General features: G+C 48.4%; 5 protein-coding genes; 2 read left to right on the forward strand and 3 right to left on the reverse strand.

Annotated features, from left to right (window-relative positions):
* Window positions 1–5,752: 5,752 nt before the first annotated feature.
* GSTUM_00007789001 (uncharacterized protein) lies at window positions 5,753–6,993 on the forward strand (the record flags this gene model as incomplete). Its single annotated transcript, XM_002839670.1, has 3 exons — window positions 5,753–5,950; window positions 6,016–6,447; window positions 6,523–6,993. The coding sequence occupies 3 exons, from the start codon at window positions 5,753–5,755 to the stop codon at window positions 6,991–6,993; spliced, it is 1,101 nt and encodes a 366-aa protein (XP_002839716.1).
* Window positions 6,994–7,289: 296 nt separating this feature from the next.
* Window positions 7,290–9,341, reverse strand: GSTUM_00007790001 (uncharacterized protein; the record flags this gene model as incomplete). XM_002839671.2 has 5 exons in its annotated part: window positions 7,290–7,958; window positions 8,024–8,531; window positions 8,585–8,898; window positions 8,957–9,209; window positions 9,295–9,341. The coding sequence occupies 5 exons, from the start codon at window positions 9,339–9,341 to the stop codon at window positions 7,518–7,520; spliced, it is 1,563 nt and encodes a 520-aa protein (XP_002839717.1). The 3' UTR covers window positions 7,290–7,517.
* Window positions 9,342–9,751: 410 nt separating this feature from the next.
* Window positions 9,752–10,407, forward strand: GSTUM_00007791001 (40S ribosomal protein S28). XM_002839672.2 has 3 exons: window positions 9,752–9,851; window positions 9,923–9,999; window positions 10,076–10,407. The coding sequence occupies exons 2-3, from the start codon at window positions 9,939–9,941 to the stop codon at window positions 10,219–10,221; spliced, it is 207 nt and encodes a 68-aa protein (XP_002839718.1). The 5' UTR covers window positions 9,752–9,851; window positions 9,923–9,938; the 3' UTR covers window positions 10,222–10,407.
* A 191-nt stretch (window positions 10,408–10,598) lies between these two features.
* Window positions 10,599–13,022, reverse strand: GSTUM_00007792001 (uncharacterized protein). XM_002839673.2 has 7 exons: window positions 12,885–13,022; window positions 12,675–12,811; window positions 12,530–12,614; window positions 12,298–12,412; window positions 12,135–12,237; window positions 10,957–12,074; window positions 10,599–10,905 (listed from the first exon to the last, which is right to left on the reverse strand). The coding sequence occupies exons 1-7, from the start codon at window positions 12,935–12,937 to the stop codon at window positions 10,699–10,701; spliced, it is 1,818 nt and encodes a 605-aa protein (XP_002839719.1). The 5' UTR covers window positions 12,938–13,022; the 3' UTR covers window positions 10,599–10,698.
* A 7,586-nt stretch (window positions 13,023–20,608) lies between these two features.
* GSTUM_00007793001 (uncharacterized protein) lies at window positions 20,609–23,195 on the reverse strand (the record flags this gene model as incomplete). XM_002839674.2 has 4 exons in its annotated part: window positions 22,705–23,195; window positions 21,841–22,617; window positions 21,383–21,714; window positions 20,609–21,298 (listed from the first exon to the last, which is right to left on the reverse strand). The coding sequence occupies exons 1-4, from the start codon at window positions 23,003–23,005 to the stop codon at window positions 20,609–20,611; spliced, it is 2,100 nt and encodes a 699-aa protein (XP_002839720.1). The 5' UTR covers window positions 23,006–23,195.
* Between the last annotated feature and the right edge of the window lie 1,166 nt (window positions 23,196–24,361).

The raw sequence follows: 24,361 nt of genomic DNA on the forward strand, positions 1-24,361 counted from the left end.
ACCACAAGGGAAAAACTTACCTTCTTGCCATACGTTCATCTATACTGTATTGAAGGATGGATGGTATGGTATCGGATAGACTCGGCGGCCGTGGGGCATGAAGGAAGGGAGTGGTGGTGGGTGTGCTATTTGTAAAGTTTTTTTTTATCGCCTCTTTGTTTCTTCATTTTACAAGCGAGCGCGGAACGAACGCAAATCACCCTTTTCTTCTCTTTTTACCTTGTTCCATCGGAGAATCCCACCGATTCCTGTGGTATCGTCGACAGCACTCAGCAAGCGAGCGAAGTCAAACCTATTCAGTCAATCTACTCTAAAGCCATTCCTGATGGCAGGCTTTCCGGTTGCTTTGTTATTATACACTTACTTGCTCCTCTATTGCTACTCCAATCGAATGAACGGAGCCCTGGTTCTATCAATTAATCGACATATACCTTGAACTACTTGCCACCTTCCCCTCGGTTATACGTTCCTGGAATCTGATTTCCCTTTTTTTTCTTTACATTTTCTTCTCTTTCCTCGTTTGTTCTGGCTGCTGGCGTTTTTGCGTTTTTCCCACCTCTTCCAATTTCTTGTTACATTGACTCTAGCTGCCTTATCTTGCCTTACTCTACCGTACACTACCATCGATATCTAACAAGCTCGGATTGATTTGATTGCTTTGGTTTATTGACTGATGCTCTTGGGGGGTTTGAAAAAAAAATTGTTTCTTTTCTCGTTTCGATTCCCTTGTATGTACGTCTTTTTTCTTTTGTCAAATTGGGTCTGGGGGGTTCGTTATGTTATACTTGATATTTCGGCTCTTGATTTTTTTCGATCTTTCCCCCTTAACTTGTATAAAAGTTAACAGTTTTTCATGTAACTTACTTATCATAGCCACGAATGGCACGGGTGGAAAAGTCATGGTTGGTTTTACTTATGGTGGTCTGGTGGTGGTGGGGTAATTGTTGGTTTGTTGGTTGGTTGGAATGGGACTGGTTGGAGGGAATGACGGAGGGGAGGGGGGGGGTATGTGAAATGGAATGGAAATGAGAATGGGAAATGTAATGGATTCTGGTAATATCACGCTTTACTTCGACTACAGTATCGGAATGAGTGGATGAAGGAGGTTGAGGATTTGTTACAGTACCAGCTGTTTCACTGTACTACAATTGCGATCACGGCGAGCATAGTACTAGTACAAGCACTGTACTCGAGTATTCGCGGGGTGGGCTCTGTCTATAACACCCAATGAGTCTCTGCGGTGCTCGGTGCTGGTGTCTGCACGCCTCACTGGACCGTTTGTCACTTTGCATGTTTAATTAACGCCATCCTACCAGCTACCGTGCATGCCCCCCGTTGCGCACACACGCCCGCGCCCGCGCCTTGGCCTGGCAACACTTGAGTAGGCGAGTTCCAAACGCACCTGCCGGCGTGGATCACCCTTCCGCGGACTGGTTTACTGTGCAGTATACACGCTACAGTGTGATCTGGGAGTTGTATACTCCATTTGCGCTTCGGGTGGGTCGGTGGTATTGGTACCTGCTATGGTGGTGCACGGGTTTTAAGACGGAGGGAAGGGAGGGAAGTGGGTAACTTAGACAGAATCGAGAGAAAGACGAGAAGCTTGGGTATTGTGGTGGAGTTATTGCGATCTTGGTTAGAGCTGTCTACGTTTGAGGCTTGCTACTTTACGAAGGAATAGCTGCGAGCTGTGGATGGGGAGCATCGTGCTGTGCGCTACTCGCACCAGTACTGTACTCAAGTACACTCTTAAGCAGCAACAATGTAGCCTTGCTGTGAACTCACACTAGGGGCCCGAATACTGTGTGATACTGTGCCGCGCAATGCCTTCTCCCTCCCCTCCCTCCTCCTGCCCCCCCCTCCTCCTCCATCTCCTCATAATTCGGCCCCGTTAGCCTAGGTCCCCGCTCATGTCGAGCAATACAATGCAACTACAGCGCCGTATCTGCTTTTGTGGGAAGAAAAGCAATTTAAACTATGGATCTTTGATGCGCACGAATAGGCTCTCTTCATCTCTATACCCACACTCTACATCCCAGTCCAGTCCGACCCTCCGCGGCTCTCCCCTTTTCGCAGGCCGGGCGCAATAAGTTCTATCATGCTAACGGTACAGTATCTCAGCACGTGCCTACCATCCGCCGAGTGATGGCATGTGAGACGAAGAGTTTGTAGCTCCATCTTCCACTTTTTCCCCCCAGGCGATCTATGATAGCAGGGATGGGAAGGAGCGCGAAATGGCTTTTGGATAAGGAATTGGAGGAAGCCGAGGTTCGTCTGAAGTTTTCTGGATTGTGCTTTGGGCCCTTCTGCTCGTTTCAGGTTCGGGGTTTGGGATCCCGTGTGCTCTCAACCCTGATACTCTTGTGCGATTTGTGCGATGTTTTATCCCTGTCGGTAGGCACGGCAGCGAATACAGTTATGACTGTGAACTCGGCACGGTGGGCTTTCTCGTTTCTCGTGCGGGCCTTCCGTTGATCTTTGCCGCGGGAGGGGTCGAAGGGATCAGTTGCTGGGGACTCGCAAGGGCTTTTTCCAGCCAGCCATCCTCTTCAACATGGTCTTGTGTTTTGGCCGATCAGTTAGTTAGCTTGTATGATAACGGCGCTACAAGTGTCATGCTCGCTGGCTCGCGCAAATGGAGGGGTCAATTCTTTGATGATCGATTCCTCATTGTTCTTGATCGACTACGATGCTACGGTAAGGGTGAGAAAATGGTGGATCGGAATGATAGCACTTTGGAATAACATATTCTCCAGAAAAAACTCTAAGTAGATGTGGGGGGTAATAGTGAGGTGTGCATGATAGTCTACTTGTAGAAGGGAAAGAGGGAAAAGAAGAAGAAAAGAAGAAAAGAAAGTCGGAAAAACATTGTGACGAGACGAATCTCAATCAGTTACCGTGCTAGCGCTTAGGGTACGGGTATTAATATGTATCGTATCATACCCCTCTCACTCACAATCGGAAAACCGTTATGTTGCGTCAAGCAAGTACTCGTACTGTAGTACCGTAGAGATAAGCGAGACGAAAAGGGACCAACCAACCCCCTGCGGTGAGTTCAAGCTTAGTCTACCGGCAAACTTATCTTCTTCCCTCCCCCGCTATCAGTCGAGCACGGCAATCAAGTCCGGAGGCGAAGGGGAAGGAAGAAGGGACGTACCGGTAATCGGACCGAATACGGTAGTCTCACGCGTGCGTATCAATGGACGGTCGGTGGCTCTCTTTGCCGGGATTGAAGTAGCTCACCAAGTATCACTCGGGCACGGATGCTTCTGGTTGCTGGAGGTGGGGGGGGGGGAGAGATAAGGGTTATCAAAGTTGGAGGGTGCGGAGCCATGTGGAAAGGAAGGAAGCCTTCACGGAAGATAAGTAACCTTATCTTGATAGGAAAACCGGACGTAATGATGAATTGCTTTCGTATAGATACATATATATATATATATCGGGTGTCTGAGGAGCTTGATCGTTCCGATCCCGGAGATACGGTTGTAGGGTGAGACTGAAGGGTTGGCTGGCCTTGGGAGAAATGTATATATCTGGGGGTCACTTAATCGTTTCCCGCCCGGCGCCTGGATCGAGTGGCTGGGAAGGGGGAGAGAGAGTGCTTCCCATGACTTTAGTTTGTGGCTGTTGGCCGGTCACGAATTGGGGGGGGGTGATGAAGTGCTGCACTCTAGCTCGAGTCTACGAAACATGATGGATAATTCCCCACTCCGGCCCATTAGAATCACCGTACATAGTGTTCAAGTGAGTCTCCTCCTGGCTGGTTGTTCATAAATTTGTGATCCTGAAATCCTAGCTAGGTGGGGTACTGTACTGTATGATACAGCAATCTTTTTTTTGCTGGCGATGCACGCCTTGAGTGAGGTACGATAGTCTTCTGTTTACCCATAGTCATTCCAATCCTGCAGGTCGAGTTATAGGATATCTAGAATTTATCACGGGGGAAGAGGGAGGTTTTGTCGATATTCCCCCCCCCCCCAAAATTCCCAGAATATACCTCTACCTATCCTACCTACCTACCTACTTTCCAATCAATCAAGATCAGTCAGGTTCTTTTTTCTTCAAATGCCCCATGTGATGAAAAACGCCAGGAGTATGATATGATATGATATCGTCCCTTATCTGATAGAACTCTAATGGTGGATCGAGATTGAGGTGTTAAGTTGTATTGGATGATAAATATTTAGACTACTTTTCCTGTCGCACGCACCCACACCGACCATTCGTGGTATCATACCGCTGATTGGCGTCTCTACTCGTATATTGCCTTTGTGATACATGGCTGCTAAGGCTCGTCTGTGTATTACAATATGGTGCTCTATTGGATATGGAGGAGTGTGTCATATCTGAGCATCTGTTCTTGTGCCGCCAAGGATGGTACTCTCCCATGGCGTCGGGCTAGTGCATTAGGGGCACGTTAAGTGAGTAAATTGGGCTCTCAAAGCCTAAGGAAAGGGGACGGGCTGACTGTGGGGTATCACAAGTTGCCATATCATATGGCTATACCGGTGGGGAAAAGATGGAGAAGCAAAATATCACTCCAAATTTCTATGATACTGGACCGAGCCAGCGGTGCAAGCACAAACCACAGCAACACCCCTGAAAGGATTTAATGCCACGGTACGGGGAATTTGCGATATACTTACTCCGTCTACACAGGTGAGATTGTCCTCCCAATCTCCGGTCTCGGCTGCTGGAACTGCCCTGCCCGGTCAAGAATTATTATTATCCATGAGAGCAAACCGCCCCATTATAGTCCTTCGAGAGCCCGATTTTTTTCTTCTTCTTTACAGGATCATTTCAACACCTCCGGGCAGTGTGGTAGAAGGAAAAAAGGAAGTTGATATTTGCCGCGATGTGGAGCTGCGATCAAGAAATTTATCTATATGGGGTCCCCAGCATGCTCCATTGAATGCAACAATCGTGCGCACACACCGCCCGACTTGCGGACTTTGCGCAAATCAGGGAAGCATGAAACCGAGTTCTTCCGCTGCGCATCCGGTGAGTTCGAAATAGTCGGGTTACTGTTTAGCATGCTCTCGGAATCGAGCTGAAACTGTAGCGGGGGGGGGGGTCACACCACACGGTAGTGAGAGTTCGCTGTCTTCCCGCCCTGTCAGAAAACTTCCCATACACGGGGTCCCCTCCCGGGGTGGACTCACTGCTGGAAGTTGTGGCGGGCCGGAGGAGGGAAGAGGTAGGGAAAGGCACAGAATGGTGCTGCTTGGTGCAGCCAATGCAATCGAGTGTTGGAGGGAAGAGGGCGAAAGCACAGTGCAAAATCTCTTGGATTGACACAAACCTCCCTACTCCCGGTTGTGGGGAACCGTTGCTCCTGGCGACGGCGCGAACCCTCTAGAAGAACATCACTGCACATCGCTAACTATCAGGGCTATATAGAGGTGTTGCGCATGCAGATAAGAAACAGCACAGTCGACCTCAGCTTCAAGGACAACCGCGACAGCACGTCGTATCGGTAATAAGGGAGACAAGAGGGGTGTGATCGGGAATGTAAGTTCCGTAGGATCCATGGCTTAGGTGGTTGGTTGCCTGGGAGAAATGTTGCGCTTTTGCTTTTGTTGGACCTTTGCACTGTGCATAGTAATGTTGGATCAATAACTAGTTTTTTAAGCGGGACGTGGGGAATCGTGGCTCTCTCCCAGCCGATCACACCTTATGATAAAACATTGAATTTCTTGAAGCTTATGAAGTTGGTCAATAGGCAAGGAACCAGATGTATGAGTGATAGTTCATGACCCGATCCGGCCAAGCCACGACCCTTCGCCAAAGTAAATTGTCCACTAGACTATCCAAATCCAATCTTTCAAACCTCAACTTCACCCCACCACCCCCAAACAAGCAACCAATCCCACAACCACCCACCACTCACCCGGAGGGGGAAAAACCGAATTCTACGATGCGCCGAAAGCTCAATACCCTGCGGAAACCCGTACCTCCCCCCTCCCCCTCCCCTCTACATCATCAACACTCAAACTGACCCCCACAACAAAACAGCAATTCCGCCAATCCTGGTCCAAGTACGCCCTGTACAACATGTCCCGCGCACCGCAGCCGCGCATACCCTCTCAGAAGACCTTTTTCCAGCAAAAGTGGGCGGCGAAGGCGGAGGTGCGCCACTACCACGGGGAACACCTAACGAACCGGCAGTGGCAGAACATCTTCCGCCACACCATGAAGGCAAGCGTGCCCATGCAGAACACGCGGCTGGCCCAGAACAACGGCAGCGATATGGCGATGGGCAGGGGCAGTGGGCTGCAGGGCGATGAGGGTTATGGGAGGGTGAGGACGGTGCCGTACATGAGTCAGTTGTTTTGGCCGATGGAGAGGAGGCTCGACATGGCCGTGCATAGGGCTATGTTCGCAAGCAGCGCGAGGCAGGCGAGGCAGTTTGTCGTGCATGGGTTTGTGAAGGTTAATGGGAAGAAGGTATGGTCTTTTCTTCTTTGCCCTTTTCGGCGGGGCAGGGTGATAGAGAGAGGAAGGTTGATTAAGTGTGTGCAGATGGTGCACCCGGGTTATATGCTCAACCCCGGGGATATGTTCTCTGTCAATCAAGACCAAGTACTTTTCGCAACCGGGCAGCCAAAGCGCAGTTTTAGGAAGACCGAGGGCGCAACGGAAACCAACGTCTCCACCGCCGAGGGTGAAGAAAAAGCTAAGGGAGAGGAAGACCAGGACAAAATCGAAGCTAAGGAAGGAGAAACCGTAGAAGATGCAGATGCGGAGACTAAGTCTGAGGGAAAGGGGGCGGAAGCATCATCATCACCATCACCACCTAGCGAGAGCAAGCAAGTCTCGACCGAGGGAGAGACAGAGGAAGAGATTAGGCTTAGAGAGGCCAAAGCAAAGCTCAAAGCTTTGAGCGAGGACCCGAATAACGTCTTGGATGTAACGAAGCCTTATGCTACGCCTTGGATGCCGAGGGACTATATGGCGCCTTTCGCGTTCATTCCGAGATATCTCGAGGCATGATACATCTAATTTATGTCTAGATGGGATTTTGGCTAACAGGGCTAGGTAAACCACAATACATGCCATGCTGTATATCTCCGGCATCCGGTTGCTAAACCTGGATTGGCTGAGGTAGGACTATCCCCACCCCTAGGTAGCGTACCAAGTTTCCACGCCTGACAATGCTTCCCCACAGGCACCATCTCCCTACCCCGAAGAAATACTGCAAATGGCATTCAACTGGTACCTGAGAAGGCGATAGACATCCATATCTCAATCATTCACCCATTTCACTAAAATTTATGAAATTATGTGAGCCAGGTTGAATCCACTCGCCATTATTACTCTTCATCATTCCCTAAATGTGTACACTCGATGTCTTTTTTCTCCTTCTACCGCATAATAGAACAGAACAATGGTAAAACACGAGGTGTGAAATCCACTGTCTAACAAGGAAAGATAATCGGACATGAAAAATAGCAAAAAAAGAAAAAAGAAAAAAAAAAACTCAACGAGCTAATGTAGGACTCATTCACAAAAAGCACTTAGCCAGCATGTTCTACAATCTCAGTCACCAATTTGCCACCCTTGATCGTAGTCTTTAATTGCTCCGGTACTGCGCACTCCTGGTAGTCCCAATCTTCGCCAACACCCGGAACGTTGATGTTGATTGCCGATGATTTTGAAGTGAAGATTTCCATGTCTAGTGACTCTTTTGAGACGTATACCGTGCCACCATCGCATTGGTCGACTTGTAGATTTGGAGCCTTGCCCATGATTTGTATGGCGAAGTTGTTGGACTTGATGACCTCAATGGAAGAGACAAGGTTGTCTACAATGATGTTTGTCTTGCCGCATTCATTAAGAGAAACAGCGTTGATCTTGCCCTTGATTTGGATTGTTGTGTTCTTGCAACGGAAGATGAAAACCGAATGATTGATTTCGACATCTTCAAGAGTCAATGCCTGTTCGTTCTCATAATTCTCCTGAGGGACAAAACACTGTTAACGTCCGAATACCGAGAGATAGTCGGTAAGAATGTGCTACCTACAATGTACCATTTACTTCCATCCAATTCCTTCTTGGGAGGCTTCTTCTTGGTTAGGTGTGCGGGTTTAGATTTCGAAGGAGGAGCAGGGGATTTTGCTCGCAGGCTGGAGGAGGATCTCGCTGGAACAACGGAACTCGCTCTAAGAGACGGGTTCTTGTGTGTCATTTCATCCTTATTTACCTTGCGCAGGCCAGCCGTAACATCAGACCCGCGATTGATCTCGGCAAATACTGAACCAATATCTCCCACTGGAGTCCCCGACCCATCAAGTAATCCTAGTGGCGGGGGCGGTGGTGGAGGAGGTGGGGGCGGTGGAGGGGGGGCTACACTAGTAGGAGTGGGGCCTTGCGAGGTGGCCGAAGAGCTGCTTGCGAGTGTAAGTGCTTCTTTGGCATCGATGCCTCTAGCATTCCATGTCACTCCCAGAGCATGGTGATCGGCAACATAGGTTTCAAGAGCCGTCAGAACAGTGTAAAACGAGCGCACCCATTCAACATGCTTTGGAGACCTGCTTTCTATCAGTATTTGGACTGAGAGTATTAAGAAGTTTGGATGACACACGTTTCCTTGTGCGAAGTGATCACACGATTACCGAAGAATTGCGCAGCACCCAGCATTTCTCTGACATATTTTGCCGGTTTTCCCTCAACGGTTACCCAAGCAAGACCGGGAATACCTTCGCTAACAGTCGACAAATGGTTGGAGAGCGCAGAGTGTCGGTTATTCTCACGGATATTGGAGACGTTGGTAAGCTCAGTTTGCATTTCAGCGACGAGGTCGACAAATAGCTGCGTTGACGATCCTGGCTTCTTCGCCTTGGTTGTGATAACGAGAAACTTTCTCTGAGCCGCAAAGCATTTCTCGACAGCTTTACTCTGCAGGACAACTAGGATTAAGAGCTGCGGAATATACTACGTTAAGAAAGTGCCGAACCTGTTCTGCTACGAGATCACCTATCTCAGCGCTTTTCTCAACATACTTTGCGACTTCCTTAGTTATCAACTCGTCAAAGTCCTCAACAGACGCAGGAAGCGGCTCTGGAGCTGGCGGAGGTGGATTTTGTATTGTAGTAGTTGACACCAGAGAAGCCGCGCTGGTATTGCTAGGAAGCGCAGTAGCTGCACCGGAATTAAGGTCAACGGGAGTTGATGCTAAATCCTCCAGGCGGGAGGTAGCAGCCTCAAGGCTTCAAGGTCGAGTCAGCAAGGAACAGAACGGCTGAAAACGGAACTAATGATAAAGGATAATCATCGTGAGTTCTTATTACTGACCGTTTGATGAGAGTCGTCAGATTGTTCATCTGAACTGGGTGAGCCATACGGCAGATAACTCAATATTGGGGGTTGATTCCAGAGGTTACCGGAAAAGAAGGAGGGGCCGTTGTCAACGGAGAGCACGAGTGCGCTAAGTTCGTCCAATCCCCCACTAGACTATCTGCTGGGCCCTGAACCTGAAGATCCTAGGAACAGGAAGCTGTCAAGGAATGCAGGGAATTATAACAAACGAAATAAGGGCTAAAACTGTTTAAAACATCTAATAGTTCTCCAGGTTTATGAAAGATCGGGCTTTTTACTATGATATGATATTCTTTCCTTTTTGTTCTCCACGTTGCATGGACAGAGATCTACAGAGCCTCATCCGCACTTAGGGTTAACCCTACCCGCCGCACACACAACAGTCCACCAATATCCCGGCCAAAAGTTCAATCTAGCCACTCAATTTCCCAATCACGAGAAAAATCAAGGCACGCCTAACAAATCGCACCTCTGCTCAAACCACCAGACAAAACTTCCTCGCCGGCGTCATAATCGTCAGATCTACACATATAGTAAGCTGCTTCCCCGCAGTCAGGATTATTTCCTAGGCCGCAATCTGGCGCTAACACTATTCGCAACTCAGAACAAAATTGTCAACAATGGATTCAGGAAAGGCTGCTGTTAAGCTCGTCAAGGTCATCAAGGTTCTCGGTCGTACCGGTTAGCTACCCACATTCCCCCTCGCCTCGTAATCTATCGTCAATTTTTATGGTAACCTAAATTTTGTACTCGCTAGGTTCCCGCGGAGGTGTCACCCAGGTCCGTGTCGAATTCATGGATGACACTACCCGATCCATCATCCGTAACGTCAAGGGTCCTGTTCGCGAGGACGACATTCTATGTTTGCTCGAATCCGAGCGTGAGGCTAGGCGGCTACGTTAAGGATGAGGGGGTTGGCTTGGTATCTGGGGGTATCTGGGGGATATGGTACCGGCTTGGGAATAAAAAAATAAAATTTCATTCTGTACCAAAATTCACGACCGCTCTGGGGTTCCATTTCTTCTTGTTCTTCGGGTCATTGTCTGTTGGAATTTTTAACGGCAACAAAAGTCTCTTGAATTCCTGATAGATATGAATTAGCAGCAGGTTGTGAGCGGTTTGTGGGAAGGGGAATAAGGCGATCGGGTAGCTCTTGCTCACGGGCGAGTGATTTATGGGGTGGGTATCTACAGGAGCGTTGAGTGGGGTGCTCAAAGAAGGATATCAGTTTTTAATTCCTAAATACCCATAACCAAGGAAAGCCAAAAGAGGTGCACACACCCATAAACCAACGATTAAAGTACATATTCCACCACGGAGAACCGCCAGCCAAGGAATCCCAACCACAAACCAATATCGGAATTATACTCTTGCACTTTCCTATAGCTGAGCTAACATGGTATCCAACTGATGGCGGTCGTATTTCACATATTTATCCCTCATCAAGTCTTTATACTTGTCGTAAAATCTGCCATATAATGGCCCAATAAACCCAATCTCCTTGGAGAGCATCGTTCGCACTTCCTTGTCCGGAAATGTGTATGACTTATGCTTCTGAATAAGCTCTTCGAAAACCGTATTGAAGTTCTACACGGTATTAGCAGCTGGATCACCAATATCAGAGCATACGAGACGAACCTTGAACTTCTCTTTGACACCTTCCTTCTCTTTGCTGTTGAGATTGAGCCTTCCACCAGACTGCTGTTTAGTATAAGTAACATCCATCAAGAATGCAGCGCATTCCTTCCATTGCTCCATGTACATCTTAACAGCATCCTTCCTCCATTTCTCGACCTTGGCCTGCGCTTGATTTGACATGATCTTGCGAAGGTCACTTGTACGAATGTTGCTCTCGATGAAGTGAACGTTGTTGACCATGAAGACAGCTACCGTAGAGTTCTTCTTAATCATAACGCGAGCTTTTTGTTCGAGCTCATGGATAAGCTGATCTATGGCGTCCAAACAGAAGTTTGAAAGAAGAAGTGTTCCATCGGCCCCTACATCGAAAGATGGGGGAATGACTGCTGGTGCTGTATAAGGGCGATTCCAGTTACCCTCACCCAAGGATACCAAAAGGCTAGAAATAGCGTTGGGATAGTCTGCCATCCGCCTAAGACGAGACATCACGTTCACGGTCATTTCTGCAACAGTATTATCCAGGGGTAATGCAATAAGTCCTTGGCCAGTCTTCTTTATATCCTCCAAGAAATATGAGAAGCTACTCTGCGCTGTAGTTCTGAGTGGCTTCAGTGCTTCAGCAAACTCCTTTTGTTCACCTGTTTTAGTTTTTAGCCTAACGCTTGCCGGCTGGACGTTTTCGATAACATCAAAAGCAAGGAAGCAGTCCGTGGCCATATTTTGCTTGACGAACACGTTTAGATCTGCAACTGTCTTTTTGAATACTCCCATAGGCATTGCAGTTGTAGCAATGTACACCCGAGACCATTCTGGGGTGGGGAAGAGTTGACAGATATTCTCGTATTCAGCCTCAAAAATAGCTTCTAGGGCATTGGTATACACCGATATGCCGTTTGACCCCTTGTCATAAGGAGCAGCAGATGTTCGGCGGGTAGTGCTTACTGTAGCCAAAGCCAGGGATGCCAATGAGTTGGTGATGTAGGGCCCACGCACTTCTGCATATACCTGGGGCGCATTTGACTGTATCCCAGCTGAGGCAGCAAGGGTCGAGGAAAGGAAATCGTTCAGTACAGCCAACATGTTGATTTTCTGGGGCTGGAAAGTCGGAAACGGAAGTTCTTAAAAAAGCTTAGTTAGATCCAATGACAACTACACGAATATAGGCACATAGGCATTACCTTTGGTAATGAAATGTAGAGGTTCTACAGATTTAGAACCTTCGGCTAATGCTTGTCTAAATAGGTCTTCGAGTTGTAGGCTCCCCGCTTTCAAAAGGCCCGTCTGGAAGGAACTCCATCAGCGTTTATCCCATCATCCATTGCACACAACCTCACGACGGACCATTTGAGTAACGGCTTTCTGAGAGCTTCGTAAGTTCGATTTCTTCAGACTCGATAGAGCCTCATTGATCCGTCTTAGCGAGGCGAGGTATTCAGTTAGGCCGGTCTTGGAAGGCCTGTGTAGTAGGGCAGTAAGCGCAAGTCCTATGCATTTGTTGGAATGGGGCATCATTGGAAAACAGGAAGAAAATGCGGCTTAACAAGGGGTTAAGGGGCTCCTAGGGGATATATACCCTTGACGAATTGTGCCCTCCTCTTTCGATACTGCGTCTGTAGGTTGGCGCACCCTATCTATTGCCGATATTGCTTCATCGATATCTGTAACCCACAAAGCTTAACTCTCCCCAGTCACATTTTGAGGTGAGCGGATTCCCTTACTCCCGGAAAGGACTGTTAACGACTGCGTCTTGTTGTATATAGGTTTAACTGCCTGTTCGACATTCTGTGCACTTGCTGATAATTTTTTCAAGCTTAGGGCGATCTTGGTGGAGAGGTCTGCAGTCTTGGATAGCTTCCTGTGTAATTTTTTTTCCTCGAGGTGTTAGCACAGCTGCCCCGTGTTCGTCGCTTTTGAAAGGAGCTACTAACGATTCCAAGACCTCGACCTCAGCGGAAAGCTCGTCCATGCGAAGACCATTCATGACGGTAATGATGAACTCCTTTTCCCCCTGTCAATTAATGTGGGGGAGCTTGGTTGTGAGCTATCTTTGGATGGTTTGGGGAACTAGTGGTCGTTGAAGGAAAGCCCGTTGGTCCAACAACCCTCGACTCTTGGCACACCAATAAATCCCGGTCCAAAGGGTCCTTCCAAGCGCAACCTTCAAGTTGTACCTCCCACAAACACCCTCTGTCCACAAATTAGAATGAGGCGGGCATATTACTACTTTAATGTCACTCCCCGCACATTTTTCTGTTCGAGTACTCGTACGGTGCATCCCATGTCGGAACGGATTAACATTCTCGAACACATCGCTTCCAACCGATCAGATTGATCCTTACAACTCAGCACTTCTACTGCGATCATCCGGAACAACACGAAACCCAGAGGCTTTGCAAATCCGGTATTCCAGAACTTCCTGAAACATCAAGAATTTCATTGATAAAACCTTTAAACCACAAAAGATCGATATATAGAATTGCTAGGGCCGGAAGATCCCCCAGAGAAATTGAATTACGCTCCCGATACGTGGCCTGCGATCTTCTGGAGAAGGGAATGTCCAAAAAAAAACCCCAAAAAAACGACGTCAATCCAATCAGCGACGTGCCCGTACAGTGCTCAAATGCCGCGCTGTACGGGATTGCTTAGTGATGATGTAGTACCCCAGCTACTTTGGCAAATCCAGGGCTCAGTTTTGACTACGCGAGACGGGATCATTGCAAAATAGACATTCTGATATCGCAATTACTCTTCCCAGGCGACTCTGAGGTCATTTCTGCCAAATCGCTGTTCTTTCGCCGGTACTAAAATTGATCTAATGGGCAGGTAGAGGGAAAAAGATAAAATAAGCCCTCGTCTGGCTGCTTCTCTGGTACTGAGGCTCCAGTAGGAGGGCACATGACATCAATGGGTCTTTGCGGAACCTTTTTTCATGCCCATTGAATCATAGGTCGGGCTGGATGCCCCCGACCACTGTATGTCTGTCGGCATGTAACGCCTGTTACTCGGGCATGAGTTATCGACCTTGAAGTCGGAACGAATCAAATGCTGCTATCTTGCTGTATAGGGATTGCATACGTCGTTGCTCGAAGGGGGCAGTTTTGGCTATATAACCCATGATGCGTTCCCACCCTTTGGAGGCACTGTGTCAACGTTCTTTCTCTGGGGCTGTTTCTGCACTTTCACCGCCCGCTGACCGCTCCTTTGATAGCTTGTAGCCTAGAGGACTACACTATTAATCTTTAATTTCATTAATCTTCCAAAACCTTCACACTCATTAAGTACTGTTCAATATTCGGTCATGGTTTGTCACTCTTTCCATATTACAGCCATTACTCTGTGGTCCCGTTCATAACATCACGACAGGCGCGAGAACCGAGAAAAATCGCTTCATCTGGGCTGGCTACCAGACGAAGCCAATCGAACCAAACTCCCCCTCTGCCCCCCATGAGCTTCCGAACGATCTCTCCGGTGTCACACCTCCGCATCGGGTCCAGGCCGCTGCAGGTGCTGCGGGGGTCATTGCCACCTGATAGCCTCAACCGAACATCCCCAAAGCAGCAGCAACAGCCAAACCACCCAGAAACTTTCAATAGCTGCATAGCCTGTGCAACCCGCTTCGCCAACAAAGCCGAATACGAAGCACACTTCCACGATGTCCGCAAGCACCACTTCTGCACCCGCTGCGACGCCCACTTCGAATCCACAATCTGCTTCCACCAGCACCGCGAACACTCCGACAGGCACAACATGTGCACAAAGTGCGACCTTGACTTTCCCACCCGTAGGGAACTTATCCGCCACTGGATCACAGCAGAAAAATCGCTACACGCGTACTGCGGGCAGTGCGACGCGCATTTCGACTCCTGGGCCGAGGAGCAGAATCACTATCTCCAAGACTTACACCATGTCACTTCCCTGACATATATCCGCCCTGTAGCGAGGAGGGAAGTCCCTTGTAAAGACCCCGGATGTGCGGCGTTGTTCGCATGCAGTTATGAGATGAACTTGCACCACCTCACAGCGCACAGAGAGGTGCTCGAATGCCCCGTGCCAAAATGCCGGATGAAGTTTATAAACTTTGAGTGTCTTGAGAATCACCGGAAGAAGTGCGAATTAGAGAAAGTTGCTTGTCGACATCCGTCTTGTACAGCCGGATTTAAAGAGGAGGAGGAGATGGAGAAACATTGGGAGGAGAGACACACCACTAGATCTGCCACCCCAGAACAGCAGCAGGGTGGGTCGCGCTCGCCGTCTCCCACGAGGCGTATTCGCTTCACGTGCCCGCTCGAGGAGTGCGGGCGGGAATTCGGAGATATAGAGTCACAAATCAGACATATCGTCAGTCATCATGCGTACTGTCCCGCATGCAGCACTGAGACTGGTGGGAAAGTATTTAGAAATCACGAAGAGTTGGAAGGCCATTTACGTGAGGGTCTGCCGCGACATAGTTATTGCTGGGTGTGTAGGATGATGTTTAATGACGTGGGGGCATTGGAAGCGCACTTTGGAGAGAGGCATGGGGGAATAGCTCACCTTGACCCCCGAAAAGACGCAAGAGTACTGTTATGAAGCCTTCATGACTGCACAAGTAGATTCCTAGCTCCTGCGGTAGTCACGGCCATGTACTCGTAGAGAAAGAGGCACAGCATGGGCAGTTGGTCTGTATTTAGTTTGGGCTGTCTTCGTGATGACTTTTTTTTTTTTTCCTTCCTCTTTTCTTCTCACTTCATCATCACATAAGGTTTGGAGGCTTGCGTCAGGTCCGCGAGACACATATTCTATGGCATATGAGCCGGCCCTGAAGCACGATAGTGACACTCCCGACCCCTAACAAAAAAATTTGCTGAGTGTATCGAAGATTCTTGCTGCCCGATGATTGAGCCCAAAGGGTACAGTACTCGGGTATCATGGATCCCTATTTATTTCTCGGGGGCTCGGGTGGTTATCATAGATTGCTGCTAACTTCCCCTTCCCCTTCCCCCACCCCCACACGCAATCTCCCTCTCCCATTTACGAGTACTCTTCATCCCCTTCCCTTCCCCCATCACCACTCCCCCAGCATCGTCATGTTATGATCCTGATAGAGAGCCACGACTCGGGCTAAAACGAGCCATAAAACTGAATCCCCCAATCCCTTATATTATATATATATACAGTAAGAGAAATCAGTTGCTCTCCAATATCCAGAAACCGAACCCGAAAGCAACCAAATTGTCCAAATATCTCGAGCTGAATTTTCCTAAAAACACCGCCCGTCATTCGAGCAGAGAGAGTCGTGGTGTCCAGCAGTAGGAGTACTCTACAGTACAGTACTGTACTGTACAGATAGCCGGTTCGCCGGGAGCTTCCCACGTCTATATGACCCAATCGTGAGGCGAAATATCACAACAATGATATAACTTCATCCCTCGCGGTAAGGTAAGGAAACCCTCGACTGAAAAGATACTCGTAAATCGCCAATCACGGTCCTATCGGCACTGCTATCGCTGTATAGAGTATTAATACAAACTCGAGAAAAAGTCTTCTTTCCTTCATTCGACAACCAAAATTTTTTTTTTTTTTTTTTCAAAAGCGATAAGTTCCCAAAACGTTATGATACTCGGTTGCCATAAAGAAAGAATGAAATGAAAAGAAAATTACTTTGCGCTCATTCACTTGGAAGGACAACTACTAGGTGGGGGGGGGGGGTGTTAAAGTGATTTCTGATTTTGTTTTTTTTGGGGGGGGTTGTATGGTGTGCGGAAAGGAGTTTGGCAACTTGATGATGATACCTCTCATTTAATTCACTCCCTTTTGAATGTCCTCTAATTTTTTGGGGAGGATTGGTGGATTTTTTAGGATCAGCAGAAGGGGGTGACGGTGCGTGATGCAAGGTATGATACGGCTTTTCTCTAGATTCATATCACAGCACCATGACAACTACGACTTGGGCATGGAAGATAACTATCGAATCACTCTCCTTCTGTTACACACCCACAGTACCGAGACGTTGTTCGTCCAAATTTTGGAGAGGAGTTGTAGGCGCCGTTACTGGATCAGTTGATTATGATCTACCAGTAGGGAAGTATGACAGAACCGGGGAACCAGCAAAACCCCAGTGATTTCACTACGGTACTCAATCGTGGGATCACAAATACCGATATAACAGCGCAGCACCATATTGGAGGGGGAAAATAAATAAAAATAAGCCAGATGTGGAAATGAATAACTTTGTAAATTGCAAGGATGGATCTAGAATTTTCGTAGAAGAGAGGTATCATACCAAAAAACCAAACGTCAGAACTGGGCTGGAGGGGGTCTGGAGGGGGGTCTGGATATCATACCGCTGCTGTCAAGGAGATCCACTACTGCATCACCACTGTACTCGTACGGCACCCAACCCGGGTTTTTTATCTCAAGCGTTGGAATAGAGCTTCTTTTTATAGATTAAATTTCCAATATTATCTTTTTGGTTCGTCCTGATCCATTCATTATCCCATCCGACACACACCTCCCATCCCGAACGTGTTGGGACCGGGAAAGTGTGATCACCCTGTATAAATTAAGTTATGATACGTGAATTTCAACCCAAAACCCTCCCAGGAGAAAACTTAAGCAAAATTGAAGCCCAGAAGTCAGCTCAAGGGAGAGGCAAACTTAACAATGTATATACCTCCTGCCCAGGATTGGCCGTGTCGATTGAGATCTTTCAGATCTCTAATTTATCTTTTTTAGTGAATTTGAACCAATTCGCTTTTCCGCCCGACCCGTCTTCCTGGCCAAGCACGTTATCTGTTGCAACTGACTGACATGGACGGTCCAAGCAGTCACCATGCCAGAACCGCCAATACCCGGAGAAGAGCTAGACGGGGGGTATACCTGACCCCTGCTCTGCCATCATATCACGACAATATACGGTATGCATTGCACAGTACTCGAGAGCAGTACTGTACAGTTCATGCATCACCATCCATCCCAATTGGCAGACTGCCTATGGAGTAACAACAAACCGCAGTCCTTGATCATAGCAATGACGAAACCGCCATCTAAATTTCACCATCCATCCGCGTACGAGTATAGTGCCGTAACCATTACCAAACAGCCCATTTCCCAACCCTCTGCTTCTTGCAAGACCCGGGCCGAGAACCCGGTGCTTCTGGTGCACCATGACAATTTGCTGGGGTGGTGCTTGACTGCCCACTTCTTTGTGGCGGTAGCATAGGTATGATATAAGTTGAGGTGCCAACGTAGACAGATGGAGGGAGGTCAACGGATATATATATGAATGGCTACCCTACTCGAGTCCAGTTGGTAGGTGTGGTGGAGACCGGGATGGAGTCATGAACTGTACCACGTGCTTGTATCATAGGAGAAATACGGTAGCAACACAAGTATGTCGTGTCCGAATGGTAACGGAGAGTTGTGAGAAGTACTCCCCAGTTTTTCCACTCAGGAGAGGAGGAGAAACGACTACGGTATGTACAGAAAAAAAACCACAGTGATCGTGCATGGTGGGCAGCCACAGACAAACCAAAACTGTTCTTCGCCTCCGGGATGCTCAAGATGACAATATCACGATTGAATTTCACAATTATATACGAGTACAGCCCTGCTATGATAAGTGTGACGCACAAGCACATCTCGTTGACTGCGCTAGCTTAGCGGTGCTGGAGCGGTGTTATTCCCTTTCCCATAAGAGTGGTGAAGATATATATAGGGTAACTTACCTTTTCGAAACCGATCACGAGCTAAATTTATAGTATGATGGGACCCGCTTTCCCCTCAAGGACAAGAAACCAAAGGTGTCCATCAACAAGCAACATGGCGCAGTGGAAGCGCGCCGGGCTCATAACCCGGAGGACGCACGATCGAGACGTGCTGTTGCTAATATTTTTTCGGTTTTGGAGACGAAAGGGGGGTGGTTCAAATCGTCGTACGCGAGTTTTTTTTCCATTTTTTCTTGTCTCCACTTTTTATTTTATTTCTACAAACAGGCGCCAAGAGCCAAACAAGATCTGCCATGTACAGTACAGTGCTCGAGCGGAAAACATTCAGACTACCGGCATCATAGGGACAATAGTTACCATAAACTACGGTGAGCGATTCCTCCCACGAAGCTCATTGCTATCCAAAATCGACGGAAAGCCTACCGGCATTATGATAATATTATTATATTATTATCCATGCAACCCATTTCTTTCCACAAAGTCCCCAAACTGTTCCTGCATCCGCACCTCAACCACACACACACACAAACCCAGTGAAAAACAAAAAAAAAGTACAAGGATAAAACGCATTGACCACCGCTTAATCCGACCAACCCACCTGTCCACCATCGGAAGATTGTATTTCCGCCGGAAAACCCTGACCCAGTGACTGAAAACTTCCGGCGACTCATACGTAATACCTGTAAATTCAAAATCCACACTGCTGAACCACGCTACCCCTCCAAATCCTCCCCTCGCGACCAACCAATCTTCCCACACGAAAATAGTGAAAGAGATGTCCAGAGGTGGACGTGGCGGTTTCCGCAGCGGCGGTAACTTTGGTGGGGGAATAGGAGGAGGAATGGGCGGTCCATTCGGTCACGACCCGGATAATCCACCGGATTACAGTACTACCGAGCTCTTTCCCGTATCTCCCTCCCTCCCCCTCTACAACTACGTCTACAGCACGCGCAATAGCCAACTGATCGATTAAAAACAGCCCCAACCACCACCCGTTCCGAACCCCCTGAGTAAGGAGGAACGCCACATAGTAGCGCGCTACCGCCTGTATCGCGACAAAATCCATAATGGCCCGCTGTACACGGTCATGGGCAAGAAGCGTGGCATGGAGGACCCGTTCAACGATGTGAGCAAGTACTCGGCGAAATACAAGCGACAGAAGCGCAAGGTGCCTAAGTTGGATTCTAGGCCCTACGTTAAGGAGTTCTTTCCTGAGGAGCTGTGGGACACATTGGGGATAGATGGTGATGGCGGCGCAGATGATGGCAGGGGTAAGGGGAAGGCGAAGGGGAAGGCGAAGAAGCTGATTTTTTCGGCGCTCGATGTTATTGGGGGGTTGGATGAGGAAGATGAAGAGGATGGAGAGGGCGAGGACGGAGAGGCTGGGGGGAAGGGGAAGAAGGGGGTCTTGAAAAAACTGCTGGGTGATGACGTTGGCGACGATGATGACGATGAGGTAGCAGAGGAGGAGGAGGAGGAGGCTGAGGATGACTTTGGCGATGACGAGGAGGGGGACTATAATGCTGAGATGTACTTTAACGATGGGGATGATGATGGTGGGGATGATTGGGGGGACGAAGGGGGTGGTGAGGACTATTACTAGACGGATGAAGCGTGCAACTACGAAAAAAGTATTTTTGGTTTCCCTGTATTCTGATATCTATTTCAACCCCTCATTCTAAATTATAATCTTCTCTTTCACTTTTTCTGCTCTCTGGATCGTTTTGTCTTTTTTTCTTCTGATCTCGGGGCAAATGGCACCTCGTGATATCTTGAGCCACTCAGACAAAGAAAGAGAAAAAGAAAACAAAAGAAAAGTGTAGCCTATAATTGGGCTACGTTCCCCAGACGAGCCATGGCTTCCCGCTAATTGGGATTCCCAGACTCGAGGTGTCACTCCATCAAGGGTGTGTTCGCAGTGAGCTCTCCCTCATCACTGACCCTCTTCAGTTGGTATCAGTGCTCATCTCTCTGTTAGCGTCTTGATCCGGATCAGATTTCCCACCCATCCTCTCGTCATCTTCCTTCCTGACCCATGGCTTCTCTGGCGGTGCCTCCTGGCACAAAAGCTCCCTCATTGACTTCCCACCATCGCGAAACCTTATAATGCTCACAGCTCTTTTGAACTCTGCTCGAATCCTGTCTACCCCGGGGGGATTGCACGTTCTGCCCACGTTGTGGCTGGTTTCGAAAGGGTCCTCGATGGTAAACAAGTATCTATCTTTTATCTGAGTATGCCCGCTCCTCCCTGGCCTAATCACAGCCGCAACCCAACCCTTCTCTTGCTTACTAAATATGCCGCCTTGGGTCCGGATGGAGATGACCTCCCTTCCCCATTGGAACTTATATGAATAATATTCGAAGAAGCTGTGTAGGAGCTGGCCGACATGCATCTGATTCGCGGTCTTGGGAAGATTTTCGATATCTTTAGCGTACCAAATCTGATGCTCGCCTTCACCACCCTCATCAAATATCTGGTCAGGCGGTACATCTTCGGGGATCGGGGTATTCTGCAGATTGATCAAAACAGGGGGGTCAACCACATTGATCAGAAAATGGATGATCATGAGAACGTAGCCGTAAGAAGATAGGGTACCACGGTACGGGCTATTGATATGTCTTCTCTTGGCCCACCACTGGCATGTGTTAATCTCAGATTCACAAAATTCCGAACCACCAAAATGTTTGTGAGGTTAGAATTGGAATTAAAGCGTGAATACCTTTATAAAAAGAACCATTTCCCTGACTCTTGGATCGCATCGACTATATGTTTGCAGCATCCTGGTATTGTGCACCCCCAGGTCGTTATTAAATCCAATGTCGCAATTCAAATCAAATGAGCTCTCATCTGTAGCCTTCAGTGCTAGCTTCAGTATAGGTACACGGGTCTTTAAGAGTAACGTAGCCTCGAATCCCTCAGACTGAAATTCTTTCGCCAGATTTTGCGGAAGAGAATTGGACTCGTCAATCTTGTTAGGGGTACTGAAAAGGTCCTCCGGATAGGGAGATGTGAGAACGGCATCAAGATCAGACTTAGTTATTGCGAATCCAGCTATGGTACCGAGAAAATGGAGAGCAAGGCAATCAAATTAGAGATGTATCAAGTGATATTAACCAAACTGGCTACAAGGTACACAGTCAAGAAAAAGTTGAGAAGAATGAAGGACGTAGCACTTACTAACTAGACTCCCAAAGGGAACCAATTCGCCTTCTGGGCAGATTCTTCGGCAGATCGCCCTACATTTTTTCAAGTGCTGGTTTTGGGCGGCTAATTCTTCTGGGGTTGGTGTAGCGGTCGCAATAATCTCCCTAGCAAATACCTGGAGATTGGTGTTCTGCTCATAGATCATCTGCTCTAAGTTGAGGGGAGGCGTTCGGCTTTTCCCCGCCTGTGGAGACAATTGAGGGTTTCGAAACGCTGGTTTCCGCTGAGAGGGCGGACGGCTCTGCAATGGAAATGATTGATACTGTGTTCTATGTTGAGTTTGTTCCTGCGCATTTGTTTGGGGCGATTTAGATGGAGAAGGAGGTTTGGGTAGAACGTTTTTGAGGTGCTCCGTTCCAAGGGGGGGAAACTGATCGAGACCATCTGCGGGCAGAGGAGGATGGGAACAGACGCCCGAATTGAGGCTGTTGCGCTGAGGACCGTGTCGAAATTGAGGCCTTCTGCCACCAGTCCACGGATATCCCCGTGGTTTAACCTGTCTATTTGGGACCGATGGCTGTTGGTGGAGGCGTTGAGGCGCGGGATACTGTTGCATAGTAGGGCCCATATGTCGCTGATCTTGAAGGGCCGAGATCGAGGAGAGATTCGGAGGCTGATTCTGTGGTAATAGCGGTACTGTTTGCTGCGGCTGCTCTCCGAGGGCAAAAGGCGGTCCGTGAGATGGCGACAAGTGTGTCGAATGGACTGGCGGAAGTGGTGCCCCAAACTGCGAGCCTAGTGCTTGAGGACCTAGAAGGTTCGACGAACAAGGTGAGTGGAAGAACATATGGGAAGTTGCGGAAAGGGCGATTGGGGGGGGGGATGGGAGATGCCAACCAGATACTTGAGGGGAAGGATTGATTGGTAAAAGCTGAGAATCAAACCCAGGGTTTTCTGGTGGAAATGGAATACTGTAATCTTGCTCCTTGTAAAACTGATCCTGGGTGTGTGGAGTAAGTGGCACTAGTGGTGTAGGATGCCCTGGTGAGAGGTCCTGGCTATTTTGACGATAACTGGGCGAATTACTAATGATCATTCCTCTGACCCGTTCCTCTAAACTATTCCCTCGCGATATCTGAGGGTGTCTAGGAGGCGTACTTGGGGCGTGCCCAGCGGTAGGCATTCGGCCTGTCCACATGTTGCGAGATTGTGTCTGGGGAAGAATCTTTTTGGGATGCTGGGGATTTGTACAGAGTAAAAAAAAAATTTATCATAAACTCAAGTCAGAGGAATTTATCGTTGTTGTTGGAGGAGGGGAGAGAGGGGCGTAGGAGGGGCGTAGGATATTAGGGGTGGAATGTGGTTGAAAGGGTTAAGGGGGTTGGCTCTGGAAGCGCAAAGTTTGCAGTGTGAGCTCTGGAATTCGAAGAAAGTTCACGCAACAGGAGCTGTAGATCCAAGGGTGTGACATCACGTGCTCATGCACCTCCATCTTTGTCTTAGCAGCATCTTGATCCCTGGTTTCAACCCTTCCAGATTACCCACTATTTCTCCGCCCACATATCTTACGTCTCCACCATTCAAATCCCGTCGTTTCCCAAATACTATATCAATACCAGCTTTAATTTTACCACTGTAAATACCGATTCCAGCCTCGAGGCCTTGTTTTCAGTAGCCGACAGCATCCGGCGTATACTAGCACAACCCTCTACCTTGTCTGCAAGATGAGGAACGGAAGCTATATTCGAGCATTAGGGAGACAATCCTTTGAACCCTCCCAGCCAGCCTCCGACGCAGATTCAGCTGGCTCTTCTACATGCGAGCAATCTCAAGAAATGCAGCGACGTCTGATAAAGGCCCAAAACGATGTCCTAGCAACGGTTGGGGTATGCCGTCGGGACACTAAGCAAAATCAGGTGCTCTCGGAAGCAATTGTTGAAGAGAATGAAATTGGATTGCTTGTAGGCGCGATAGACTTAACCATTACTTATTTAACTACCTGGCCGCTTGTTGGAGTCCGGAACAGACTACAGGTATGTGAATTTTCGGGGGTGTCGGCGGAATCTCGGGAATGAAGGCTGAGTTGAGAAGACGTATCGGGCATATGAGGGTTTAGGATATCGGGATGTTTTGTCACTTGCATTCCGGAATAATGGCATCCTTGAGATGTTATCGGGCATGCCGGCACATATGTGCTATCAACTGGTGAATGTTGGTCGGGATTACGTGCAGGGAAGGTTCTTACGATATTTGAGTACCAAACCACTGTTCAGGGATCCGAAAACGAATAAACCGAGGAAAAAGCTGCTATACACTGTGGATAGATGGTATGCAATTTCTATTTCGCAGATTGGTGAGCACAGCTAACCATAGCCAGCGTTTCAACGCTGTCCTGGTTCTTGGTTTACCCTTTATACCAACACTCGGTTCTTCAATCCCTTCATCTTCTCCCGCCAACTTCAATCCTCCCATCCGTATACTCATTCATCCCCTTTTCCTCCCAATCCCCTTTAGTTCTACCAAGCTGTCCCGGACCTATCCTATCCTTCTCGGC

The sequence above is a fragment of the Tuber melanosporum genome (assembly GCF_000151645.1).
Source record: "Tuber melanosporum whole genome shotgun sequence assembly, scaffold_39, strain Mel28".
Lineage (NCBI taxonomy): Eukaryota > Fungi > Ascomycota > Pezizomycetes > Pezizales > Tuberaceae > Tuber > Tuber melanosporum.

Coding starts and splice junctions, on each gene's coding strand:
- GSTUM_00007792001 (XM_002839673.2), bottom strand. CDS start 12,937: ATGAATGGTCTTCGCATGGACGAGCTTTCCGCTGAGGTCGAGGTCTTG. Junction 12,413..12,529: donor GAGGGCACAATTCGTCAAGG/GTATATATCCCC, acceptor CCTACTACACAG/GCCTTCCAAGACCGGCCTAA. Junction 12,075..12,134: donor TCTACATTTCATTACCAAAG/GTAATGCCTATG, acceptor AGCTTTTTTAAG/AACTTCCGTTTCCGACTTTC.
- GSTUM_00007791001 (XM_002839672.2), top strand. CDS start 9,939: ATGGATTCAGGAAAGGCTGCTGTTAAGCTCGTCAAGGTCATCAAGGTT. Junction 10,000..10,075: donor CAAGGTTCTCGGTCGTACCG/GTTAGCTACCCA, acceptor TGTACTCGCTAG/GTTCCCGCGGAGGTGTCACC.